Below are 27,360 nucleotides of genomic sequence, written 5' to 3'. Positions count from 1 at the left end.
AAAATTAGCACGGTCTGACCTATACTGCCCAAAGCTTGACACCATTCCAAATAGAACCATTCCATTGCTGGAAACGGATGCCTTGCTGATATGGACGTATATGATTGATGTTAAATGTCAAATCTTACCAGGAAAGGAAACACTCTGCTCTTCTTTTTTTAAAAAAGTGGCAGAGTACAATTCAAACCCTCTAAGCCTGATTCACCATTGTATTACTGCAGTTTTGTGTGTGTAACTTCAGCAAAATCAAAGCCGATAAACTGTTCTTTAAACAAAGTGGTGCTCAATCTTACCCATAGCAGAGTTGGTTCTCTGCTCTAATCAAGCCCTGTACATTTAGGCCTTGAAGATAAAAGATTTTAACTCCCCCACAGAAATGGGAAGTTATCAGCAATCATGACCAACAAGTTGCATGAACAAGAATTCCCCTAGGCATGACAGACAACTTTTCTAGTAGGAATGATTTATCTCAAAAGCACACAAAGAGAACTCTTGTCCATGGAATAGGATTCCAGAATCCCAGGAGGACAGAGCCTTTAGAGAGGCTAAATATTAACTCCATAAAGCCACTTAGTTTAAGAGTTGCTCTCTGTGAAATTCACTACTGGGCAGAAAGCAAGAATAAGGATTAGGAACCTCATAAATCCCATTTAAAGCGTCAAAACAGGCTTTGTACAGAGCTGTTGTATTGCAGTGTATTTCATTTTCTGTGAAGAGCTGATGTTGTTCTGTGTATTAATGAAGCTATGACAAATTCGTTGCATTGCAAAAAAGTATAAACATTTTTAAAGAATAAAATCACTGTCTGAAGATTTTTTTTCTTAGCTAGTCATATACTCTGTTTAATTTAATTCCTTTATTACTAAAAGTGTACAAAACATTTTGCTTTGTTTCATATTTGTTGCCACTAGATGGGGATGTTAACAGCTGTCTTTTTCTATTTGTGTTTTTGGTTTTTGTTTCCAATAACATCGAGCAAGCAGCACAGGGAGGAGTACACATAGAATAGTACTCCTGAAATGTAAGATGTCTCACTCTTTGGAGAAAAAAATAGTAAACCTTGGGTAAATTTCTACCAGGGTGGATAAAAATCAATGATTTAAAAAAATAATAATAATAAAAAATCAGATTTTTAAAATTTCAATTGGATTTTTTTGATAAAATGATTTTTCAGAAAAAAATTATCTAAAGATAGTTTTAATTAAGATACATTATAGCTCAAAGATATCTCATCATGGAATAGGGATTATGCATTCTAATTCTATAGTATGAGACAATATAGTCATGTAACATTTAAGAAAAGTTTTGTAAATGGTTCCAATAGTTCGTGGATTAGGGACCCAATTTTATGGGGTTCCATGGGCTTCTGTATAGATTATTTAGGTTAATCTTTCTATCTACCCAATGGGACCCAGTGCTCAGTCTAGAAGATACCATCAGAGATGTTTACTTTTGCAGTTCTCAAACTGTGGATTTGTGTCTCCAGAGATAACATGCTTGTTAACAGTAAAAATGTTTTTTAAATAAATAAATATATAGAGGTGAGAAATAACAGACCTCAGCCCTATCGTTCCTCTGCAAATTTGTGTACACAGAGTCAATCCCCTACCTCTCTCTAAAAGTGCAAAGTTTCAAAAAGTTCAATGAATAGAAGATTGTTAGGGGTGGAATAGATCTGGACAAGGAGAAGAAGTCTGGAGATAAATGTGAGAAGGCAGGGACAGGCAGTAGAAACAAAAGTGAAACTGAGCAGCATATTCCAGAAGTCTTGAGGTCTTTCTGAGTGTAGCCTTCATTGATTTGAGATCTACCATACCATTCTCTCACTAGAAGGGAAAACCTATAACGGCAGCAGGCCGTAAAAGAGACCCAGTTTGGGAATAAGAACCATTCAAGAAATATATGCTTGCTGATGGTGTTTTAAAGAAAGTCACACCAGCGAATTGGTGGAAGTCACTTAAGCACTTGGATTCAGAGACTGTTGAAGTGATAATTTCACTTTTAACAGCAGTAGCTTCTTCCGCTGGTGTGGAAATAATATATTCTTCCTTTGGACTAATTCATTCCAAATTGAGAAATCGTTTGAGATCTGAAAAAGCAGGAAAGATTGTTTTTCTCCTCGAGATTATGAACAAACAGGAAAATGAAGGTGAAGATGACTGAGTTAGCTGCAGAAGCCAACATTTTAAGTTTCTCATGTTGACCTGGCTGACATTAAATAAAAAAAAAATTAAATCGACTATATTTCATTTAACTATTTTCGTTAAAAACAATTTTAACAAAAACAAACCTGATTTTAAAAAACTTGAATGTTTAACTAAATTCAAAAATTCATATGCTTGTTTGTTAAAATATTATATGTTTGTTGTTGAAGAAAAAAATCCAGAATACATAACATTGTTGTTTTAGTTAAATAAAACAGTTTAAATGTCTGTCTGGTGATGTTCTCCTCCTAATACAGCTTGGCAAGCAAATCCTCCAAATATTAATGGTTAAAACCTGTTGAATTGGAGATATTTTTGAAGTCATTGGGAGGTGAACTATTTCATTTACCAAAGGTAATTGAAGCAATTGCTTCAATTACCTTTGGTAAATGAAATAACCAAACAATCATTCATCTTCTGATATAGCTGTAAAACTAATCCGAAAAGTTTTCAAAATAAAACACCTAGAAATGTATTGCGTGTACCTTCTAAAAATGAAACCTACATCTATCTCTGAGTTGTGAAGAATATGTATTAAGGTTATAACAACCAAAAGAATACACTTTTATGTAGAAATCCATGATTAAATTGAGTCTTAGAATCATAGAATATCAGGGTTGGAAGGGACCTCAGGAGGTCATCTAGTCCTGCTCAAAGCAGGACCTATCCCCAACTAAATCTTCCTGACTAGTGATTTAAATCATGATTTAAATCACTAATTTGATTTAAATGAAATGTACCCTGATTTCTAAACTGTTTACCTACACAAGTATTTTATAATGTAATTAGACTTAAAATAATGAAAAATGCCTACCCAAGAAGGACTCTAGGCACCCTCACACACCATTGATTATACAATAAAATCCCAGCAGCATTAAAATAATCTTTTCAAACAGGAATGCAGCCAACCACCTAAAGAAACTCCTTTCCACCCTTTGATTTCATATGCTTCCCACAATGACCAATGGCATTACTGTGCAAATAAGATGGACAAGGTTTGGCCATTCAGTTCATATTATTTCCTACCATTTTGATTTTTATTATCACCTATTTTTCCAATAATATACTGAAAGGTCTGCACGTGAATAAGACCTTGCTGCAACAGGAATGCCAATAGGAATAGGCTGTTCTGTAGGACTAGTATCTGTTGTGCTACTGCAGACCAAGCAGAGGAAAAACAATTCTGGGTTGAGTAACATTTTTTTAAAATAAATGTTGAACCTCAACCAGAATAAACTGCAACTTCCAGGTAGTAAAGACAGACACGTTATCTACCACATTGGATAACTTTTGATTTGAACTGTTATAGCTTTCTCAAAAGAATATACCTATCCAGGAAAAAAGGATGTCGAATTGATGTTGTCAAGACTGAATCCCAACTCTGTCACTCCGAATGCAGAAGTGGGGCCCACAAGGATTTTAAAAATTAATACTGGCCACTCCAGGCTTGCATTAAACTCCCAAGGTTACAGCTTTTCTCTGACCTTGGCTTGGTAAACGCTGCCACCATCCAAATGCAACAAAACCCCCTTTGAACCCAGGAAGGAGCACTTGGAAATTCCTCTCTGTGGAGTACCCTCAAGCCCTTTCACCTCCCCTCTGGGGAAGAGCTGAGAAAGGAAACAAAGAAAATTAGCTGTGCCTACCAGCTAATCAAACAACATGAACAAACCTCTTAGGACACCAAAAATCCAATTCTGTTCTTAAAAAAGGTAAATTTTATTAAAAACAAAAAGAATATACATCTGGAATTTAGGTTTTTGCTAGATTTTAAAAGAGCAATTCCAAAAATCAAACACCCAAAATAGCTTTCTTAGGGGTTCAACTTGTTAGGATACAGATATTCAGGCCTGTCTATAAAGGCCTATACTCTAAGAATTTAGGTGTATTCTTATCACTTAGCTATTTATAGAGGTATAAATAAAAGAATCAAAATCACTGTCTGCCAGTGTAAGGTCCTTCTCTTACTGTGACAGTCTGAGGCCCTGTTCTTAGGCTAAGGCCTTTGGCTAAGCAGCACAGGCAGCCATAAGCTGAGAAGCGAACGGTCACATCCTCACATTCCAAACTAATCACATTGAAATAAGGTGCTATTGGGCTGTTAGGAATACAATCCTGTCCTGATAATGCCTATCGCCTCCAGAGAAAGGGAAGTGCTTAGAAAATGTAAAAGGAAACTTAGTTTGATAGCATCCTGTCTGGCAAGAACTCACTTATCAATAGCTGGGATGTGAAATCCTCACTTCTGTATTGTTTTGTCATTATAGTTCCCACTTTGCTATTGTTTATTTGCATGGTCTCTGTCTGGTTCTGTGATTGTTTCTGTCTGCTGTATAATTAATTTTGCTGGGTGTAAACTAATTAAGGTGGTGGAATATAATTGGTTACATAATCATGTTACAATATGTTAGGATTGGTTAGTTAAATTTCAGGAAAATGATTGGTTAAGGTATAGCTAAGCAGAACTCAAGTTTTACTATATAGTCTGCAGTCAATCAGGAAGTGTGTGGGTGGGGGAAATGGGAACAAGAAATGGGGGTGGGGAAATTGGAATCATGTTTTGCTAAGGGCAGAAATGGGAACAGGGACACAGGTAAGGCTCGGTGGTGTCAGAGCTGGGAAGGGGGACACTAAGGAAGGAAACTGGAATCATGCTTGCTGGAATTTCACCCCAATAAACATCGAATTGTTTGCACCTTTGGACTTCGGGTATTGTTGCTCTCTGTTCATGCGAGAAGGACCAGGGAAGTAAGTGGGTGAAGGAATAAGCCCCCTAACACAGCTTAAAGGTTACAAGCAAACAAAAGCATGTGGGGTTAACACAGAGGAGTCCACAAGCCAATAAGAAATAAAAGAAATAACCCTAATTGCGTCTAGCTAAACATTCTGATTTACTTACGCATTTAGAGTTGAGATAAGTAGTTCTAGGCATGATCTGATGATTTATGATCAGACCTGGCTTAAGCTGCTTATAGCATGGTTGCTCTGTCCCTCCAGCCCAGAGAACAACAGACAAAGGGAAGTTTCTTTCCCAATTTTAAAAAGTTCTACCTTTCCATTGGCTCTTTTGGTCAGGTGCCCACTTTTTTTTTTAACCTGGGGACTTTTTAACCCTTTACGGATAAAGCAAGTAAAGAACAGCTACCAAGGGGGATTTTACAGCTAACTCTCTGGCTGGGTATCCATCAAAGAGAGGTATCCCCACCTTTATTTATCACAGATGTCTACATAACAATTACATCTGAAAATAAAATTGAGAACAAGATTCAATATTTATCAACGCACCTTAGATCAGTGCATCTGTAATATTCGTTCCAGCTAAAGAATGCTTTGCAAAGGTCATGAAGTCTCAATTCCTACCCAACAAACTACTTGATGGTTTCCATACTATAAAATGCTAATCTTGGTGCAAAAATATTCTTCTACGTATGTGTGTACATAGACTATTTATATATAGTGTATATCTAAATGCTGCCCTGCCTTATTGACTTTTGGAGTAGGACTAGCATTAAATGTAAAGTATGGCTATTCAGAATAGCCAAATTACTTACAAGCAGCAAAGCCATGACTTATGGAGATTATCCCAAAAGAAACATTTTTGTGGGAGGTTACAACTGTTTTGAGTAAGTCCCAAGGAGGATAGAATACTAAGCAGAGTGCAGCTTAAGTGGTCAAAAGTGCATGAAAAATACAATTTATCATATGGATATCACCACCAGATGTGCAATATTATGGAGCAGCTGTAGCTACTCCGAAGTTGCAACTAGCTTCCTCTGTAAAGACTTGATTTCAAACCCAAAATTATATGGGCTGGAAAACTAGAATTGTCAAGTTTGCTCTGAAGGCAAAGGAGAATATTTTGGTTTGGTTTGGTTTGTACAAAGGTTGAAGAAAACTGAAATTATATTTAAGCTAGACGGAGACAAAAACAATAGAAAAAACACCATCTCAAATCAGGACAGTGGTTTTTTTAATGACCTGTAACTCAAACACAGCTTGTTACTCCCCCTTCAAACTCTTCATGTGATTAAATCTACTTAGAAATGCATACACCAATTTAAGTTAATGTATTGTAAAACTAAACAAAGTTGTTATTAATAGTTCCATTCCTAGTAGTTTGTGATCATTCCTGTTCCTAATAGAAGTCAATGAGGATTTTTTGTCATGAGCTAAATAGGAACAGAATTAAGCACTACAGAAATGACTTTTCCAGGGTACTGAGCATTGACATCAATGAGCACTGTGGATGCTCAGCACTTCTGAACATCAGGTCCCATAGCTGAGAATGATAACGATTAGAACAAACTTCTAAGACATGATGGATTTTTCCATCTCTTCGTGTTTTCCGATCAAGACTGGATGCCTTCCAGGAAGATATGCTTAGTCAAACACAAGTTATTAGGCTCAGTACTGGTGTAACTTGGTGAAATTTAATGTCTTGTAATACAGATCAGACTAGGCAACCTAAGGGTATATTCTGGCTTAATCACTGTGAATTTATAAATAGTTGAGATATGAAACTGGGTGCAGATCCCCAAAAGCATTGACTTCCATAGAAGTTAGGCTCTTAAAAACCTTTGATAAGCTGGGTTGTGGTCCTTTTACAAGGCTAATTTTGATCCATCTTGTGACACAAAACTAAATAGTAAAACACAACATAAGGGAAAGCTTCATGGTTTCAAATTTTGAGAGTTAAGTATCATTGACAACATGAACTTGTTATGAAAATATTAATAGACCTTACTGCGTGATACAGAAAACATCATATCGCTCTTCTGAAATATTTGTAAAATATGTAATGATTCTTTATATATCTCTTTTATCCACTGATTGCGCTGCACCCCAAAATGTGAAACTGCAGTAGATTTTTACAGTGGCAAGGGCAGTAATAGTCAAATCTTTACTATTTGAAAAATAAATGCCATTCTGTCAATAAAGACGGGGGGGTGGGGCATGACAATGGAGCAGGGGTGTGCAAACTTTTTGGCCCACAGCAGGGTGAGAAACTATATGGAGGGCTAGGTAGGGAAGGCTGTACCTCCCCAAACAGCCTGGCCCCCACCCCCTGACTGCCCCCCCGACCCATCCAACCCCCCCACTCCTTGTCCCCTGACCGCCCCCTCCCAGGACCCCCCCGCCCCAAACCGTCCCAACCCTATCCAACCCCCTCCGCTCCCTGTCCCCTGACTGCTCCCCCAACCCTTATCCACACCCCTGCCCCCTGACAGGCCCCCCCGGGAATCCCTTGCCCTATCCAACCCCCCCTGCTCCCTATTCCAACTGCCCCAACCCCTATCCACACTCCCGCCCCTAACTGCCCCCCAGGACCTCACCTCCTATCCAACCCCCTCTGTTCCCCATCCCCTGACCCTTCCCCCCCGCCCGAGAACCTCCACCCCATCCAACCGCCCCCTGCTCCCTGTCCCCTGACTGCCTCCTGGGACTCCCTACCCCTTATCCAACCCCCTGCCACCGCCAGCCCCTCCTTACCATGTTGCTCAGAGCAGCAGGAGGTCACAGCCCCGCTGCCCATGCGGCACGGAAAAAGGGAAAGCAGGGGAGGGGCTCGGAGCTAGCCTCCTGGGCCAGGACCTCAGTGGCTGGGCAGGACGGTCCCACGGGCCAGATGTGGCCTGCAGGCTGTAGTTTGCCCACCTCTGCAATAGAGAATACTTGTCAACAGCCTACAACATGGCCCAAACTACTCTTTAAAATGAAAATAAAATCCTCTATCGATTGAAAACAGTTCCTGTATTCTTTTTGGCATGGGTAACTGAGACACAGGGCTGCATTGCCTTTCCTGTGTGGTGTAAAGTGGGTGTAAAACACTCCCAAAAAGCAACAGTAGCATTTACACCCACTTAGCATTGGTATAAATGATGATACACAGTGCAAGGCGACGGAGAATCATGCCTACATTTTTAAAATGACTTGTCAAAGTCCACAGAGGAAGTTTGTGGTACAGCCAGGGAAAGAACCTCAGGAGGACAGATTTAGGCATAGCCCCCAGTACGACAGGTAGCCAGGTCAGGACCCTGGCCTCCAGTGGTCCCTGATGCAGGCAGAAGCACACCCACTACTTTACCCTTCCATCAAGTGAGGCATATTCTGCCTGTGATTCTCATCATGGTACGTGGGCTGATGTGCACAGAGGGCCAACTGAGGGCGCTGCAGCCCCCTGCCCACTGTCTCCGTTAGGTCACCATGCCTCTTCCAGGCCAGACCTGCACGCACCCAGGGTCTTTTTCCACTGCCTGGGCCAGTCAAAGCCATGCTGATCCCCTGCCCCCACTGGGACGTGCTGGGAGGCAGTTGCAATGGGGTCACGTGACCCGGCATGCTGCCTGCCTGTGCCAGCAGCCTGTCCCCCAGCTGAAGCCAAGGGGGTGCAAGGTCTAGTCTTGCTCCCAGGCGCTCTCTCCGCCCCGCTCCGCCTTGCCCTGCCCGCCCAGTGCCGGTCACAGCCAGGCCAGGAGCCCCCCCCCCCAGGAGCCTCTTCCACCCAGCCCAACACCTCGGGGCCTTTCTGCCTCAGAGGGAAACACTTCTCACCCCGGAAGTGACATCATCCTAAACCTCAACCTCCGTCCCAAGCAGCTGGCACAGGCTGGCAGCATGTCAGGTCACGTGACCCCATGCGACCCGCCTCCCAGCACTTCCGTCAATACAGAGCGGGAGTGAGTGACAGGCGGGACGCGCCAATCAAAGCCTGCGAGGCCGCTGAACTTGAAGGTGGGAGCGTCTGGGTGGTGCGCTGGGGGAGCAACGGCGGCCGGCGCGGGGACTCCTGGGGGGCGCGCGGCCGGAGCCTTTAAATGTGCGTAACGGGGGAGGTGTCCTGGCTGGGCTGCCGCGAGGGAGGAACCCCTCCCTCCCCCCCTTTGGGGGGCACTGGCCCCGCGGGGAGCGCTGACGGTTAAACTGCCCGCCAGCGCTCTGCGCGCCCTGGGGCCGGCTGGGCTGTTAGCGGGGCCGCGGCGATGCGCCGCCCCTCCCAGCACGTCTAGCCGGCGGCATCTCCCTGCCGCGCCGGCCGGGGCGCGGTATCGGAGGCCGCAGGCTGGGCTGGCCCCGCCGCCACCTTCCCGCCTGGCTCTCGTCACCGGGGGGGTGGGGTCTGGGAGGGTGTCACGGAAGGCGCGGCCGCCCGTTCTTGGCGTCCGAGCTGCACTCGTCCCCTCGTGACGGCCTGGGACGGGCAGAGGCGACTGGCCTCGCCTCGGCGCCGCTGCGGCTGGGGCGGGTCCGGCGGCCTGAGCGCGGGGAGCGCTCTCGCCGCGCAGTAGCCGCGGGGCGGGACAGGCGGAGGGGCGACGGTGCTTCCCGCGGTGTATCGGCCGAGGGGTGGGCTCAGCGCCCCCACTGCAAAAGCGCTCACCCCAGGGACCGTGCAGTTCCTTGAAGTCCCCGCATCACAGGGCTCCTCTGCTCCGCTGCCTTCTGCCGTGGCCTGGGTTCTTCAGGACTGAATGGCCCTTGCCCTGTTTCACCCCCAGGCAGGGGTCTGAGGAGCTGGAGAGTTGAGAATTTGAAATTAACGAAACTCCCAGACAAAAAGTGACTGTGATGGGTATAATGCGGGGATATCACCATAAGGTTTTCTGAAAGACTGGTCCTACAGAAGCCAGAGTTTGCACATCCGCCCTGTGAGAGAAAGGTTTCAGAGTAGCAGCCCTGTTAGTCTGTATCCGCAAAAAGAAAAGGAGGCCTTGTGGCACCTTAGAGACTACCCAATTTATTTGAGCATAAGCTTTCCTGAGCTACAGCTCACTTCATCGGATGCATCATAAGAGTAAAGCATTCTAGTGTTTTGGTCACCAAGGAGAGGAGACTTTTTGTTATGGATGGATACCTTTCTCTTGTAGTATTTTCCTGTTACATTCTTTCTACACATGCCCTTCCTCTGAACATCACTAAGGGGCAGAGTTAAGGTTGATTAAACACCTAATTGTACGTTTAAATGTAAAATTTAAATTAAAACTTTCAGATTATGGGATTTTTTCTCACTTTTATTTTCTCTGTTTCTAATGCCTGGTGTGTGGGGTGTTTGGCGGGGGGGGAGATGTATAATTTTTGATAACAATAACATTTTTGTAAGGTATGTCTTACCATGAAATTATTGATGTGAACTCTCGGCCCTTTTGTCTGAGAGCTTCTCCAAGCAATATACCATTAATCATAGGTTTATTAGGTTAATAATGCATACTCTCATACTGTTTTGAATATCTTGGCATCATAGCTACTCTGGTTTTTTGGTAAATATAATTTGTTTTTTATTATTGCGGTAGCTTTTCAATGGAAACAAAACCAGTTATCAGAAGATATGAAACAAGGAGGAACACAAGAATAGAAGAACCAGCATCCAAATCTCGGGTTGATTGGAGGCGGACTAAAAGAGAGACCATATTGCTTGATAGTGATGATGAACTCACATCTGCTTCAGAAGACGAACGACTCTCATCTACGTCAGAAGATGAAGTGGCTGAAAAACAAGAAACTGTAGTTAAGGGGTATAATCTTTCAGATCATGAGGAGAAAAGCCATGATGACACAGTCGTAGAGGATGTGGAGGATGAATGCATCACTCCAGGAAAGCGTAAGAGGTCGAGCACATCTGTGATGTATGACAGTGACAGGAGTGATGACAGTGACATCCCTGTTAGAAAAGTATTTGCTAAACGTTATTGCATAATGGATGAAGATGAGTGTTCTCAAGAACAGGAACATCATAAAACCGCTACCACAGAAGAAGCCTTGACTAATGGGAAGCAGAAGCGACTAATGAAACTGAAAGAACTCGCAAGACAAAGATCAACCCGGGCATCCAGTAATAGTAAATATTGTGGGGTATGTTTTTACCTCTGAAATTAAATACTTTGTTTTTTCATACATATCACCTCACAGAATTTTACTCTCAAGATAGGTTGGGAGCTCCCCAAAAGTTGCAAGAGCTTCATCCCCTACACTTTCAAGGAACCCATGTTACAACTGTGCAGTAGTACTGTCTCTGATGCCTTTAGTTTTGGTTTCTTTTTCTTTTATTGCCAAGGGCTGAAGAGCTCCTTTTGTTTGTTCTCATAGTCAGCCAGAAGACTGTATAGCATTAGAACTCATCTGCCCATCTTCTCCAAATAGTTAAGGATATGTTCCCTTTTTTTCTCCCCATAATTTTTTCTATTCTTTTAAAATTCCTTTTCTTTAAAAGGACTTGACAGAGACGTTGGAGGGGGCTGCCAAACCTCCTCAATGGAGGAACATGCTACCTAATTGAGGTAGCTTAGACTTCTAGAGCTAAAAAAAATTGCTACAGACAGACACAGGACTAGACATCTATATGAATTACATGTGAAAGTAAATTTTCTTTTGTTTAGACCATTAGTCAATTAAAATCTCCCTTGTTAATTGAACATGCAATAATCAAAGGTCAAAACGTGTGTTTGTGTGGGGGGAGGGGTATACAAAAAATTGCATATTTTACTAAGCAATGCAAATGTTGAAAATTTCATAGGGGAAGTATTCAAATGATAGTTTGTTTTAGGATGTTTTTAATTTACTTAGGATTCTGATGATGATGTGGAAATAATAGAAGAATCATCCTATCATTTACCCCTCACACCAACAGAAAGTAGTGACATTGATGATGACGATGATAGTATGAAAGACTTTATAGTTGAGGATGAGGAAGAATGTGCAGAACGTGCTGAGGATGAAAACCAACCACAAGGGAAAGAACTGGCTACATCAAAATTCCAGTTACTGGAATATTACATTCCACGCTGTAAGGTTAAAATAAGCGACAAGTTGATATGAATACTTTGCTTGTAAACCCATGATTTGGTGTTTATTAGAACTTGTCTATATTAGCTCGAAATAGTATGAAAGTGCATGATAGCTTGAAAGTAGAAAATTAAAATTCAAAAATGCTATAGCTTATTGTAGAGGCATTGTAGCTTCCATACACAATCATTTTATTCCTTTATCTTACTGTTTTATGGTGGGGGGAGGGGTTGGTAAGGTGCTGTACATGTATTTTTAGTTAGATGTGAGGTAAATTATTCAGCCCCTAACGTTAGGTATCAAATTCCCATTGAGACACGAAACTTCTTGCTTCTTGTGGTTACTAAAACTCTTGCTGCGTTCTTCAGAACCAGCCATGTTAACCCTAATGTTCTGGCTGAATTCTGCTGTAGCTAATTGCTATTTTTGGGTAGCTACATGAAGTTCCTCTGCAGTTTCTCTTGGATACAGTATCCTTTGCTTTCTGTCATTAACTATTCTGTGTTATTGCCATGTGCTGTTCAAGAGAATTTGTTACACCGCTGTCTCCAAGGTGTAATCAGCTAGTGGAAGGATATGTGTATATGGGGGGGGGGTGTATATATAGAGAGAGAGAGAGAGGGAGGGAGGCTTGTATGGTAAAGTTCTTTGATATTGTTTGGGATGAAAGGCACTGTTTAAATGAACGATCTTATACAGAAACAGGACTTTGGAAGTTATATTGAACTGAAATTTTGAAAAATTACTTCTAAAAAATGTATTTATAGTATTTGAGATTAGGTAGCTCTTTATCAAATTTTGCATGAAACTTGTATGGTCTGTATACGAATTTGTTCCTTGTGAGGCTTTTTTACATTGTTAATTGCTTTATCTGGTTGCATTTTTTCCAGTCTCTCGCTGTGACCATTATGTCCACTTCCAAAGAGTTGTAAAAGCTTTCCTCATAAACACAATTGATGACACTTTTTTGAACTCATTGTATGGTAAGTAACATTACATGGCAGAAAATGTAATGCCTGTGGGGTAAAACATTATGGTATTTATGCATAAGGAAGTCATGTTTGGTAGTTGGTGTGGGTCTGGGGATTAGAATTCCTGGGTTCTGTTCCCAGTTCTGCCACCGACGTGCTTGTGTGCCTTTAGGCAAATCACTTAACCTTTCTCTGCTTCAGTTTACTCCATCTGTGAAGTGCGGAGAATAATCTAAGGGTTTGGCTGTGTAGAGATTTAGGCTTTGTCTACACTATGCACCTTTTAGCGACCTAGTCGTGCTGCTAAAAGGCATGCAGTGTGGCCGCTGTTTGTTGGCGGGAGAGTGCTCCTGCTGACCAAGCGTTGTTCACACCAGCACTTTTTGTACACAAAACTTTTGTCTTTTGGGGGTGTGGGGTGTGGTTTTTTGTTTTTTTTTTAACCTCTGAACGACAAAGTTTTATTCAGTTGTCAGTGTAGACAAAGCCTCTGGGTGGGATCCACGAGGGGACTTAACCCTGGTCTACACTACAGAATTACTTGGGTATAACTACGTCACTCGGGGCATGAATAATCCATGTCTCCAAGCAACGTAGTTGTACTGACCTAAGCGCTGGTGTAGACAGTGCTATGTCAGCAGGTGAGCTTCTCCTGCCAGCATAGCTACCACCTTGCACAGAGGTGGGTGAACTAAACCGACAGGAAAGCTCTCCCATTGGCTTAAAGTGTCTTAATTAAAGCATTACAGTGGCACAGCTGCATTGAAGTGTAGATCTGCCCATAGGTGCCATGATGCTCAGGTTTACAATGCCTAACTTTTAGGGTCCCACACAAGACTTAAATGGACCAATATCTGTCTTTCCCTGTTTGTGAATTGCCCTTGCGCTTACGCTGGGAGAAAGGTGTCTAGAAGCTTAGAGGGAGGTAGCAGTGTACATGCTCAGAGGGGGAAACATGGGCACCTAGGGAAAACATAGACACCGATTGAGTTTAGGTTCATGCAGGATTTGGTGGAGTTTTGTGCATCACAGTGGAGCCAGGGTGTGAAAGTGCGCAACAGGCTAATGCGCTGTACAAAGTCACTGTGTGAACAAACCCTTAAAAGAGTGCTGTAGTGCTTAATTCTTTAAGGTTTGGAAAGTATTTTGAAATCTGGATGAGTTCCTCTCTGTATCAGGGATTTGTCCTTTGATGCGGCTGATATGAGGCTTGATTAATAAAGAATTATATTAAATATGATTAATGCCACTCAACATGGATTTATGGGAAATAGTTCGTGCCAAACTAACTTGACATCTTTTTTGGATAAGATTACAAGTTTGGTTGGTCAGAGTAATACTGTTTGTAATATACTTCTGTAAGGTGTTTTGACTTGATACCTGAGTGCATGACATTTTGATTACAAAGCTAGAACAATATAAAATTAACATGGCACACATTAAATGGATTAAAAACTGCTTCAAAATGTAATTATAAATAGGGAATCATCATCGAGTACATGTACTGTAGGGTCCCGTAGAGGTTAGTTCTTGGCCTTGTGCTATTTAAGATTTGTATCAATGATCTGGAAGAAAACACAAAATCACTGATCCAGTTTGCGGTTGACACAAAACTGGAGGAGTGGTAAATAACAGAGGACAGATCACTGATACAGAGCAATCTGGATCGCTCGGTAAGCTAGGTGCAAGCAAACAATATGGACTTTAATATGGCTAAATGTGAGTCTCTTTAGTTTAACAAAGAAAAAGTTAAGGGTAACTTGACTACGATCTGCCTGAGGAACACATTTAATAATTGGCTCTTCAATTTAGTAGAGAAAGGTATAACATGATCAAATGAAGACTGGAATTAAGATGCAAATTTTTAACTGAGAGTAATTAACCATTGGAACAGTTTACATCACTGGCCACTATTAAATCAAAATGGGATGTTTTTGTAAAAGATATGCTCAGGGAATTACTTTGGGGAAGGTCTGTGGTCTGTGCTATACAGTAGGTCAAACTGGATGATCACAGTGGTCCCTTTTGGCCTTGGAATCTATGAATCTTTGAATTACTCTATATTTGTCATGTGCAATATCTTCCAAAGAGGACTTACAAGAAAATCTATTAATTAGTTTGAGTTAAAAATTATTTTTTAAATGACCCATTTTAGCACAGTGTCACACTTTGTCCTGAACTATCTTAATAATTGACTAACAGGCACTATTTCTTCAAACTTTCCACACAGTTAAAAATTACTGAAATTTTGCACATATGCTATGTTTGAGGAAATTAGTTGTAATTAAGATAATTAGGTATAACAATCAGTAAAGATATGATTATATAGACCAGTGGTATCCAACTTTAATTTGTTCTGTGATGTTATCATTGAGCAAGAGAATTGGATGGGGGGGAAACCTATGTGTTTTAAAAATCCATGGTAATTTAATCTGCGACCACAGGTAGAATAATGATTAGTGCATTTTAGTATGATATCGCTAAGAATGGAAAGTTGAGATTGTTTATATGCTTAATGTATTTGAACTTCTTTATGTAATATTTTGTTTTCCTTGGTTTGTAATAAATGTTTTGGGTTTAATTACAATACTGTAATGTTACTATCATGTACTCCCAACCCTAACTCCCTCTTCACATAGCTTTTTGTCTAGGAATTAACTTAAAGGATCTGTATAAATATAATTAAGCAATTACATTACAAACGTTAAACATTAAGCAATTACATTACAAACGTTGTAGGGAAAAGGACAGGAGCATCTGTTTTTTCAGACTTTTGATAAGTGTGAGTGGTTATATTTTGAGATTAACTGTTCTCAGATTGTGATCTTTGATTCAGCAGTTATTCATATTTTTGAGTTTTTATTTCTATTCTACTTTTTATTATTGTGCAGCACCTGCTGTGGACAGGTGTCTTTATGAATATACCAAAGTTAATTTTAATGATTTGTGTAGCTTTCATGTACAACAGATTTTATTGTAAATATCCCTAATAATCATTGAGGTTACTGTTCTTCAATCAGTAAATAATTATATGGATGCTTTTCAGTGTGTAGACTCATCTCCCTGAAGATTTTGTGGCTGGAAGAAACACATACATTCACTGAACATCATATATTGTATTATAGTGACTCTTTCTTTGAACAGATGGAACAAGGCAAAAGAGATATGCACAAGAAATTCTAACCTCACTCCATTATTTGGATGATCGCTTTATTCAACCTCGTCTTGAAAACTTAATCTCTAGAAGTCGCTGGAAAGAACGATATAAGGTATAGCTTCTGTCTTGGTCAATAAAGTGGCTCCAGGTGTCCAAAAAAAAAAAAGTTCATACACTCTACTCCTAACTGAAAATACAAATCCTAATAACTATTTGTCTTTCCATATTTTGGGGCATGATCTTGCCCCTTAGTAGTCAGGCATTACTGTACACTTTAAACTGCTGTGATTCTCGCACGTGTGTCCAGTAGCTAGTTGCACAAACTGCATGATAATACACATCTGAATGTTGAGGGGTAGTGTGTAAATAAATCATGGCTACTTCCCTGTATTTCGAGCTAGATTCTGCCCTGAAAGATGTATTAACAGTTGTCCCACTGACTTTGGTAGATGCCCCACACATGCACTTCAAAGAGCATCCTTTGACAGTTGGTTGTACTGTCACAATAAATTTTTGTAGATTTCTTTTAAAGAAACACACCAGTACAAAAATATTATATCTTCCAAGAAATTCAAAATATAGTTCATACAACTTGGAATATGAAATCAGTGTGAAATAATTCAGTCTCATGCATGTGAATGAGGAGAATAATCGAAATAAGATCAAATAAAATGAAATAAATGGAAATATGAATGAGGTTGATTAGTGCCGCAAAGACAACTGGAGATGAGTACTCAGCAGCTCACGTAGTCAAGAGTTTTTGCCTTGGTTTAGGGGATATCCTGTTGAAGAGTTTTGTGTAATATATCTTTGTAGGAGCGAGTGGATTGTTACCCTGACGTCCGCATAGTAATGAAGACTCCAATAAATAGATCCTGTCAAGCTTGTGAACTGCATCGGTACTGTAAATTTGACGTGGTGTTGTCCGGAAAGCTGTACAACTATAGAACTTTGGAAACAGATGACTTTATGTTGCATGACAAACAGGTAATTTTTTTTTTAAGTTCTTCTGTGTTCTTGGTTGGTGCTTTGTACGTTTCAGATGGTGAAACACTGAGATGATCCCATCATCATAACTGATCCCCCAGGGTGGTGTGCATGGGGTTGGTTTTGTTTTTTTTAAGTTGCCCTGAATTCAGATGTCTGAATCTTTATTCACCATCAGTCTTCACATTACTGGAGCTACAACCTTGGAAGAACCTTGGGTAGAGGGAAGCAAGTAATTATTGATTAACCAGTGCCTGGTGAAAATACTATACATTTCCACCATAAAATGGAAAATTAATATTAAATTTCATGCATGATCTCAGGTTTATCTATACCTTCTTCTATGAAGTCTACTCCAAAAATACTGTTCTACAGAAAATCAATATTTCTTTTAGAAGCATAGTTAGTAATTGCTCTTAGATTACCTAAATCTGATTTTATAGGGAACTTCTTGAATTTTATTAATCCATACCTTTCACAGTTTCTTGAACAAATTTTCAACACTATTTTAGCATCATTTGTAAATTCCAAAACTTGATGCTTTTCATCTAAAATTCATATTTGAAATCACTTATCCTAAAGCTCTAGACACTTGCATAGATATTTAAAAATAAAGAAATTAATCCCGTTCAGCTAGTTAACCTATCCAGACTTACTCCAATCCACAAAATTTAAATCAAATAACCAGTTAGACCATAACTTGCAGCTCACTGAAAACCTGGACAGGACAGCACTAAATCCTAATGACCTGTGAGGACAAAGTCAGTGTAGTGTGTGTTACGATCCAATCGTAAATCTTGTATTGCTGCCTTAGGGAAGCACATGGGTCTCCAAGGGCAGATATCAAAACCCCCACCTAAACTCAAGGAGGTAATGAATTAACCAGGACAAGGATGTAATCTCCACTCCTTGTTTAAGATCAGAAAAATGTCAATAAAAAGTGAAATGGTTCCAGGGTTAACTGCACTTCTGCCCCCTTTGTCATCTGCTCAAGGGTGCCTCTTTATGTCTTGGGACTCCAGCCATCACTCCTCAGTGGGTGATACCCCTTTAGGTCTGGGCCTCAAAACCAGGGATTTAGGCTTTCAGTCCTCCTGCAGTTCACTGTGATTGTCCCAGCACATCTGAGCTGAATCCAGTTCACTCAGTTCACGCTCTCAATGACCAGCCAGCTATCACAGACACAGTATGCTTATTTTTAGGACAAAAGCATTACAGAGTTATCATACCAAAAAAATAAACAGTCTATATGCATAATAAGCTTACAAGGTGTTACCTATCTTCCACATGGAAACCCTAGTAAGTTTCCAGTGCTTCAAACCCATTCAGCAGGGTTTTCCCCCCTTGGTTACAATTACATGTCAGTTTGAGGGATACTCAGCCAGTTCAGGCTGACCCTTTGTATCCAAACTCTGTCTCCTGGGCCTGTTGAGCCAAGTCTTAGTCAATATATGCAATTCATTTGTTCTTCTCTGGAGTTGTTTACCTATCATGGGATGTTTAATAATCACCTGCTACTGACTTTAGTTCCTGGATGAAGCTCGGTAACCTTCCCCGCTATAGCTAGAATACAATTCCTAGCTCACAAAGATACGGAGACAAAACTTGGACTAATCCTTGGACCCACAGCATATGGCACATCTCAGTAGAATAATCTTTTGAAGTTTCCACACTTTCCAGGTCTTGCATGTGTTACCAAACAGAATCTTCTTTGTTGGGGCACCTCTTGGATGGCCTGTTATCCCACTTAAGAGCACAGGCCATTTTAAAACTTGGAACAGAGATACAATGTCATACTGAATTTATAGTTACTTTCATTACAGTTCATCTTTTCAGTTTGGGTTGGACTATTCAATATCAAAAAACTGGAGCTTAGTTTTTCTTTTTTTAACACGTAACCATCATAGTGTACCCTGACCTGCAAAAATGCATCTTTTGGGGGAATGAGGACAAAGTACAGTCTATTCAGAAGCCACGAAACAAACCAGGGAATGTTACATTACCCTAGATTTGCCCCATTTTTCTATTGTAAACAGCAGCGGCTCCTTGGAAGCTGCCCACACTACCTCCTTACTCCTATGGTGATCCATAATCCAGCCAGTATTGGGTGCTGCTCACTAGTACAGTGCTGGAGGTTTATCTGCAGCCTGTTGATCCAAATGTCCCATCTTTGCTCTCATGGCACTTAACTCAACTGCAAGAGGACAGTGTAATGCTAAACTGGCACTTCAGGAAAATAACTGAGTGAAGGAAAAGTCAGTGCAGCCTCAGTGGATCAGAATGAATGGTATTACGTAATTTGGGCTTTTTAAAAACTATAGAAAAGCACCAGAGAGAGAGGATGAAAACTTCACTTCGGCCCTTTCTTCTGCACCTCAGCACACCTCCTTTTAGTTGTAACAAGTACAGGGTTTTTTTTTCCCTCTGATCTTTGGATTTTTTTCTCTTCATACCTACTGGGTGTGGTTGCTATTTTACTTAGGTTTCCAGTGACTGTTTTTGTGCATAGCCTTTTTCTTTCCTATCCTCTCCTTGGTTAGGCCAAGATGTCGCATGTAGTTCAGCATTATAGATGTGAGTCCTTTGCTTTGCTGCCATGTGCCCTATTATCTGGACCATGTCTTCTGCTTGCCAACGTGGTAGTAACATTGTTTATATTAAGAGTAAACATAACAGTTGTGGTGTGCCTTTTTCTCATTCTTCTCTTTTGTGGTCAAGTCACTCTGTGCATTCCACATCAGCAGGCATAACAAGTTTGGCTAGTAGAGCCACCTAACAGAGACAAATGAAGCATTAGGAAAAAGTCAGTGAGATATCTGAAATTAACATTAGAATGAATGCAATATATAGACTTTTTCCAAGGCTGAGTTCTAAAGAAGATTTTGGTAACTTTAACAAAATCTATCTTGCTTAAAAAAAGTGAAATGTTTTCAGATATAAAGTGTAGACCAGGGGTAGGCAACCTGTGGCACGCATGCCAAAGGCGGCACGCGAGCTGATTTTCAGTGGCACTCACACTGCCGGGGTCCCGGCCACCGGTCCCGGGGGCTCTGCTGCCGGCCTGGGGTACCGGCCGCCGACCCCACTTAGCCCATTGCTAGAGCTGGGTCCTGGCCACCGGTCCAGGGGGCTCTGCTGCCGGCCTGGGGTCCTGGCCACTGGCCCGGGAATCTGCAGCCGACCCCAGCTGTGGTCCACTGGCCCCAGCCTGGGGTAGTGAGGGGTGCAGACAGGGGCAAGAGGGGGCACAGCTCAGCACCCCCACCTTAAAAATTGTTCCAGCACCACTGTACTGGAATATTTTTAAGTCCTGATTTGCTGCTTACATCACTATCACGCCACGTGGAACAGCGCATTGCATTTGACTTCGAGATCAGAATGTACATGCAAGAACTGGAATCAGAATTTTCTGACAGATTTCAAGATTTCCAGCGATTTGGTCCAATGCTTTCTTTTCTAATTACACCTGAAAAGTTCAACAAAAGCTACTGGGATTTGTCTGTATTTCAGTGGATGGGTGTTGAAGATTTCAAAATGTAGCTCATTCAGTTAAAAAGCTCAGAATTGTGGGCATCAAAGTTTGGAGCTCTGCAGAGTTCACTTGAAGCTACCGAGAGAGATCGTGGGGCCTCTATTCTGATCTGCTGGATGTCCCTGCTAGTGAAATGTAACTGTTTGAAGAAAATTGCGTTTGCAATGCTTTCAGCATTTGTATCCACATACCTGTGTGAAGAGGTATTTTCACACATGAAATCTGTCATATGTCCCTCTCAGAGCCGGTTAACAACTAATCACTCAGAAGCCTGTGTGCATCTTAAAATATCCAAAGACATGCCATACATTGGAAAACTCAGCAAGGAAAAGCAAGGGCAAGGATCACACTACACTGATAAGATCTGCATTTTAATTTTAATTTTAAATGAAGCTTCTGAAACATTTTAAAAACCTTATTTACTTTACGTACAACAATAGTTTAGTTATATATTATCGACTTCTAGAAAGAGACCTTCTAAAAACATTAAAATGTATTACTGGCACACAAAACCTTAAATTAGAGTGAATAAATGAAGAGTTGGCACACCACTTCTGAAAGGTTGCTGATCCCTGGTGTAGACTGTAATATTAAAATTGTACCATATTGGGAAAACTTCAAGGTAAAATGAAAAAATTAAAGGATTTTGAATTAGTTAATACAAAAATAATATGCTGAATTCAGCAAGGTGGATAGAGAATACAGGGACATTCAATACACATTCTCAACTGCCCCTAAATATCCATAATCCAGCTCTTGATTGTTGGGCATTCTGGGATGGTACAGCAAGTGAAGATGGATTACCCAGGTTTCCAGTGATTTTTACAGCATTCTTTGAGGCATAAAGGTTGAAGCCATCAAATGCAACACTTATAGCTGTGCATCACAGAGGCTTCCCAGATATAAAATAGTGATGAGTGTGGAATACAAGGTTTCAAGTTCCAACAGTGCTGCTAACTTAGTCTCCATACATGCACTGCACAATTTGTGGTTATGTTTAAAACCAGTATTTTGTCAAACTGTTCTATGGGCTTTAGCAAGAGGAAGAAGTTAACATGCATGTATGGATTTGGTGCATCTCTGGCGATTTTTTTCATTTCCTGAATGTCCAAAATGGTTGTGCATTCTTAGTGTGACTCTGATATAGCTTTTGATTTTTAGGCTTTTGAGCTTTTATTCTTAATAAATCCAGACTTTATTTCATACAATTTAATATGAATGTTGAAATGGCTACATCTTATGACTCCAGCAGGTAGTAAGTATAAACCAGAAAGGATTTAATCAGTTTTCCTCCAAACATCAGTGTAAGCATTGCAGGGGATTTTGTAACAGTTGCTCAGGTGGATTCACTGGCAGCATTTCACTTTTCCTGCACAGCTGTGAATAGTGGTTCTTGAGGAACAGGGGCAGATGGAACTGCAGTTGCACTGAATCACCAGTCATTGCCCCTGTAGGGTTGGGGTGCAAAGAATGTGGGGGGCTACATTGCTTATAAAATAGTCAATCATATAGTGTCAAAGGCTGTTGAGTTCATTATTTCAAAATACTAAACTGATTTAGCCATGCATTGTATTGTCGAGATGATCATTGCTTCACGTTAATTTATCTTAGATAACCAAGTTTGTTCACTTTTATATAGGTTTTGAAGGTTGGCAGCGTGTGTGCAAATCGTACAAGGGTTTATCATAATCTGAAACATTTTAAATACAAGTTGTATCAGCGCTGCTGCTCGGTTACAGGGGTGGAGGGCATTCAGGATGAGCCAGTCAAAGACACAGTCGACAGGCTTTTCAGCCAATTGGAAGAGAATGGCTGGATTCAGGAGGTACGATGGAATCTGTCATTGAGTTAATTCCTTTGTATCAAAGGGGGTGGTGACAGCAATGCTAAATAAAATGTTTGTGCTTTAACTAAGCAATAAGTTGTAAGAAGTAGTACGTTTGTGATTGACTGTAGTTCATTCAAGATGGTAAAAAGTAGACATCAGCCATGCAAGACTTGTAATAACTTCCCATAAAGTGCAGTTCTGCTCTGAAAAGTGACTCAAAAATAGTACCTACTTACAGAACAAAGCTGCTCCCTGCAAATAATCAGTCTTATTTTAGTCACAAAAGTAAGTGAGTACCTTACTGATTTTTTTTTTTACTCTTTTTAGCAGTGCTGGACAGGTAAGATGAGGGAGCTGGATTCTATTCCACAGCACCAGCAAAATAATTTATTTGGTTCCAATTATAGTTAAAGATTCTGAGTTTGCACAGGTTTAATTCAAAGTATGATATGAAGGAAACAGCGTTACACAAGTGTAACTGAGAATGTTAAAAGTTCTACAGGCCAAATTCCAGTGACAATATGTGAGTTTGACTGTTGGGGAAAGGCCCAGTAACTTGACCGAAAGGAGGGAAATCCTTAAACTAAAGGGGGGGGGAGTGTAAATCAAAGGAGGGATTTGCTTGGGCCATTTAAAATACTTCCAGCTTATATACTAGTCTGATAGACTTTCATCCGCTGGATTTCAGATTCAAACTTCCAAGCAAATTCTTCTTTGGCCATTTTATTCTCCTCCATTTAAAAATGTGACTTTCAGGCCACCTCTCTCTTGGAATGGACCCATTTTTGCTTGTCTGTAAATGGACACCTTCCAATAGAAATAGGGCCCTTTTTAAAATGAGTTTTTAAAGCATGAATATTTTTGGCAAAATGAGTCCATATTAATGTCCTAACAAAATGCATAATGTAACATTATTAATAACGAAATAATAAATACAAGAATAAAAATATATTATGTATGTGCTGCTGCAGTAGTCGGTCCATGTGCTACATGTTACAATACTGGGGTCTTAGTTAAAAGTGTAAAAAATAAAAAGGTTGAGTAAGTGGTGCAACTACACCTAGATGGTGAGATGTATTTCATGGGTAAGCCTCCAGTGTTTCTGTATCAGGATCAGTTTTTCTTAATTATTTTGATTTCTTAAAACTTCATGAAACACTATAGGACAAATTACCTGAGTAGAGCCAGACTTACCAAATAGGCTTTGGTTCTCTCTGCTTCTGAATCAGTGCTGCTGCTTTTGTTTATGCATTAAGCTTGGCACAACAAGCAATGTATTTACTTCATTCAGTTGCTGTATTTGATGAATTGACATAGTTTTTATTTTATATGCAGAGATATGATCATCTGGAAGAATATATGAATGATGCAGATTACTTCCAAGAAGAGAAAATGGACTGAGTGGTCATGCATCTCTTTGAGAGAAGCTTTATAAAAATCTCTAACTATGATATCCACCTGTCCACAAAAAAATCTCCAAATGCTTTTTAGGATGTTTTCTTACGCTGCATTGTATTTAAGTCTGTAGCTGTGCCTGTAAATTGCCATATATATGAAAAGAAAAACAGCATATTCTTTTATACCCCTTAATTTTAAATGTAAAAATAGTGATTTAAAGATGTTTTATGAAGTAAACAGCCTTCTGTTATGCATAGGTCACTTGAACTTTCCTTTGTGGTTAAAAAGACTAGCATCCAAGTCCCTATGTATTCATGAAATAATACTTCTGTGTATTGATGACCAGCTCCATGGCAGAGTACTTGAGAGATGGTAAGCCCCAATTAACCCTTTTTGGGGTAGGAATACTTTAATAGAAAGTATAAATTTTGTCCCATCACATCCCTGTAAACTTGAAATATGAGCAGTAACCAGTTAGCATGGTAATAGTGAGGCTGAAACATAACTAGACACATTCATTGTTAATCCAGTGTCAAAACCACCTTCACTTCCCATCTCTGGAGACCTAGAATACTGCAATTTGCATCTAGCCATAGCGGCTGATGTGAAAGTGGCTATATGTAGTATAGACAGCACAATAGCTACTGCCATGTACAGAAAGATAGGTGGATAATTCCTGTAAAACTAACTAATAACAAGTAATCACCTGGCTAACAGGTGGGAAGGTGTGCAAAACCTTGTTTGTATTAGGTCTACTAACGTGTGTGGTAGGGTGTAGTTCCTCTCTGGGACATATAAAACCCTAACCCAACTTTCTTCTGGCTCTTCAGAGATATAAGAAGAGTTAAGTGATGTGGTGCACATTAACCCCTTGGCCCACTTGCTGCACATAAAAGAAAGCAGGCAGTGGCAGTGCAAAGAGACTAGTGACTAGAGGAAAGGTAAATGCTACTCTTTTTTGATTGAGTTGTGGAAGAGGATAACTACTTCAAACTGTTCTTACCTCCTGGGAAAGTAAAGGACATTTTTTGTTGTTGAGCCATTTGTTTATACCCTATGCAGGAACAGATACTCAAGTGAATGTTGTTCTTGGGGTGTAGTCTGATCATACCTATGAAGAGAACCTACACTCTAACAGTGCTATATATTCGGTATTCTAATACTGCTGTAGTCATACATGCTTGTCACCCTGGGAATGGTGGTTTTATGGCTGAGCATGTTGCAAGGATGGTCTGAGGTTAAAATTATTTTTTGTAACTCAACACTGTAAAATTAATCCATATTTAAGTACGTGATCTACTCACAGGCAGTATCCCAGCATTGATACATTTCAATTACATAGGTCCCAGTGTATTTTCATGCCACTAACTGCGTATTGTCAGAATAAAATATGTATGCCAAATATGTCGCTGCAGTAATCACCCTCCAGAATACCTCTGGTAGATACCCAATTGCCCTGCTTTCCCATGCTAGCACTTATATATGATCCCATAAGGCGTTTGGCAAACGTATGAGTTAACTATGCTTTCTGCAGTGATGACTTGCTTCCCTCCCCCCTTTTTTTCATTGCTGTTTGGGGCCTGATGCAAAGCCTGTCAGTCAAGGGACAGACACCTATATTCTTCAGTGGATTTTGGATCAGGCTCTTGAGGAAAATCCTACTAGACTTGGCCCTGATCACATCACTTTTTAGGAAGACCAGGCCTCTTGTACAGGGCACCAGAAGAAGAACAAGCTGTGTGCCATGTTACACACAACCTTGTCAAATGCACACCATGCACCAGTTATGATTGTGCCCTAGGTTTTCATAGTTAACACTTGAGGGTGAAATTATTACAGTACCACTTTGTTACATACTACTTTTCCTTCCGTGCAACTTTTTTTTGTTGACATTTCTAATAGGCTTCATCTTTGCAGATGAATACAGTTCTGCTACAAGACGTCTGTATGTTTAACCTCCTTTGCAAAAGTGGGCAGCAATGACACTGATTTTTCCACCGCATATTTTGTTAGCAGTCAAGAGGTTTTCTTATCTCTCTAACATTTACCATGCTTAAGTTTACACTGCTCATGTATAAAAGCCTTGAGCACATCATTGTTAAGAACAACAACTGTGGAAAGCGGCTTTGAAACAGATGTAGTTTTGTACTGCGTAATGGAAGATATCTCCTGCCACCTATTCAGTTAAACTACACTGACAAAATAGGGGATGCATTTTAATAAAAATGAATGTGCTTTGTACCTTTTTCACAATTTTTCTTATTCATACAAGAAAGAATGATTAATAACCAGTATTTAACGTAGAGTAAGTGAAGATTCCTCTTTTAGGTATGTGCCTGCTCCTGTGTTGGCTAGAAACCATATACTACGTTTAATGTCTACTTTGTACTGTTTTTTAACATCATATTTTTCCCATCCACTATAAAAAGGGGTTAATTTAAAAAAATAGTTTCTTTGGTCCACAATAGAAAAAATATTCACCTCACTATAGAGGAAGTATAGGAACAAATTGATTATCATTCTGGCAAGAAACCCACCACAGCAAGGAAAGGCCGAAAATGTACCTGCACCGGGGAACCTGCTGCAAGCTGACAGATCAGGAGGCAAAACTGAGACATCTGAGTGTAATTACACTTTTTACTGGCTTGTGTGGATTGCACTAGCTTAGGCACATCCCCGTTTACTGACTTGCACAGTCCAGCTCTTGTGCATCACTTCTGAATTTGGCCCTTTCAGTCTTCCCCCATATGAGCAAAACAAGGAGCAGCACAAGGCATTCGGGTGAGGGCAGATCAGTAGCTGCAGTGACATTAGCCATTACTTGTTACATGTGCACAGAGTAGTGGCACGTACTTCGCATCAGAACACTGTTTAAGCAGTTGTGGGGGATTGAGAGGGCTTTCCCCAATTTCCAAAAAGCCTGGCCTTAATTCCTAGGACTTAGACCAGGATATCCTTGTCAAAGGTAAGACAATGCAATTAAGGCTGTGGATGGGTTTGTCGGGTAATGTGGTATCTGGAAAAGAAGAAGCTGGTGGGAATTGTGGCCAAAGAGATATTTCAGAACCCTACATGCATTCGCTCCAAAGGGTTACATGGGGACTAGTAGTGCAGCACTGCCATATAGAATAAACAGCTCCTTCCCAGCTCTGCCTCTGTGACCGGCTAGAATTCCCAGCGAGCCCCAAACACATTTGTTTGAAGTGGGTGAGATGTATGCTGCTTAGCAGCCTTTCCCAACTAGCCCCATGTCCCATTATTACATGTTACCTTTTGCAGAGTGGAGAGAAACTTAATGATACCTCTTAAAATACAGTAATGGGAAATCTTGATTCCATTACAACATTATTCCATCAAATAAAATTCTAGATTTCTGATTTAGTATACTTAAATGGATCACTACAAAATTCAAGACTACGTTAATGAAATGGTAAGGGATATAAGTGAATAGAAGACAACAAAATTTAAACATGCTCTGTAAAGTAATATTAATTTGCATATATGGA

The 27,360-nt window shown here is 40.4% G+C and overlaps 1 protein-coding gene across 3 annotated transcripts; it reads left to right on the top strand.

Annotated features, from left to right (window-relative positions):
* The first annotated feature begins 8,917 nt into the window (after positions 1–8,917).
* CCDC82 (coiled-coil domain containing 82) lies at positions 8,918–26,095 on the top strand. Of its 3 annotated transcripts, none has more exons than XM_077808492.1 (8): positions 8,918–8,936; positions 10,493–11,051; positions 11,763–11,982; positions 12,872–12,964; positions 16,097–16,221; positions 16,926–17,096; positions 22,268–22,453; positions 23,792–26,095. In XM_077808492.1, the coding sequence occupies exons 2-8, from the start codon at positions 10,500–10,502 to the stop codon at positions 23,855–23,857; spliced, it is 1,413 nt and encodes a 470-aa protein (XP_077664618.1). In that variant the 5' UTR covers positions 8,918–8,936; positions 10,493–10,499; the 3' UTR covers positions 23,858–26,095. The 3 variants fall into 3 exon arrangements, with proteins under 3 accessions (XP_077664618.1, XP_077664609.1, XP_077664627.1); XM_077808483.1 differs by having other exon boundaries at positions 8,923–9,021; XM_077808501.1 differs by lacking the exon at positions 8,918–8,936 and adding an exon at positions 9,347–10,154.
* Positions 26,096–27,360: the final 1,265 nt, after the last annotated feature.

The sequence above is a fragment of the Eretmochelys imbricata genome, chromosome 1, assembly GCF_965152235.1.
Source record: "Eretmochelys imbricata isolate rEreImb1 chromosome 1, rEreImb1.hap1, whole genome shotgun sequence".
Taxonomy (NCBI): domain Eukaryota; kingdom Metazoa; phylum Chordata; order Testudines; family Cheloniidae; genus Eretmochelys; species Eretmochelys imbricata.
The sequence above is the reverse complement of the archived record's forward strand: the minus strand, read 5'-3'. Positions and strand labels throughout refer to the sequence as shown.

Bases quoted from the DNA above. Each gene is read 5' to 3' on its own strand.
- CCDC82 (XM_077808492.1), top strand. From the start codon at position 10,500: ATGGAAACAAAACCAGTTATCAGAAGATATGAAACAAGGAGGAACACA. The intron at 11,052-11,762 runs GTATGTTTTTAC...TAATTTACTTAG, and splicing joins GTAATAGTAAATATTGTGGG to GATTCTGATGATGATGTGGA. The intron at 22,454-23,791 runs GTACGATGGAAT...TTTTATATGCAG, and splicing joins AGAATGGCTGGATTCAGGAG to AGATATGATCATCTGGAAGA.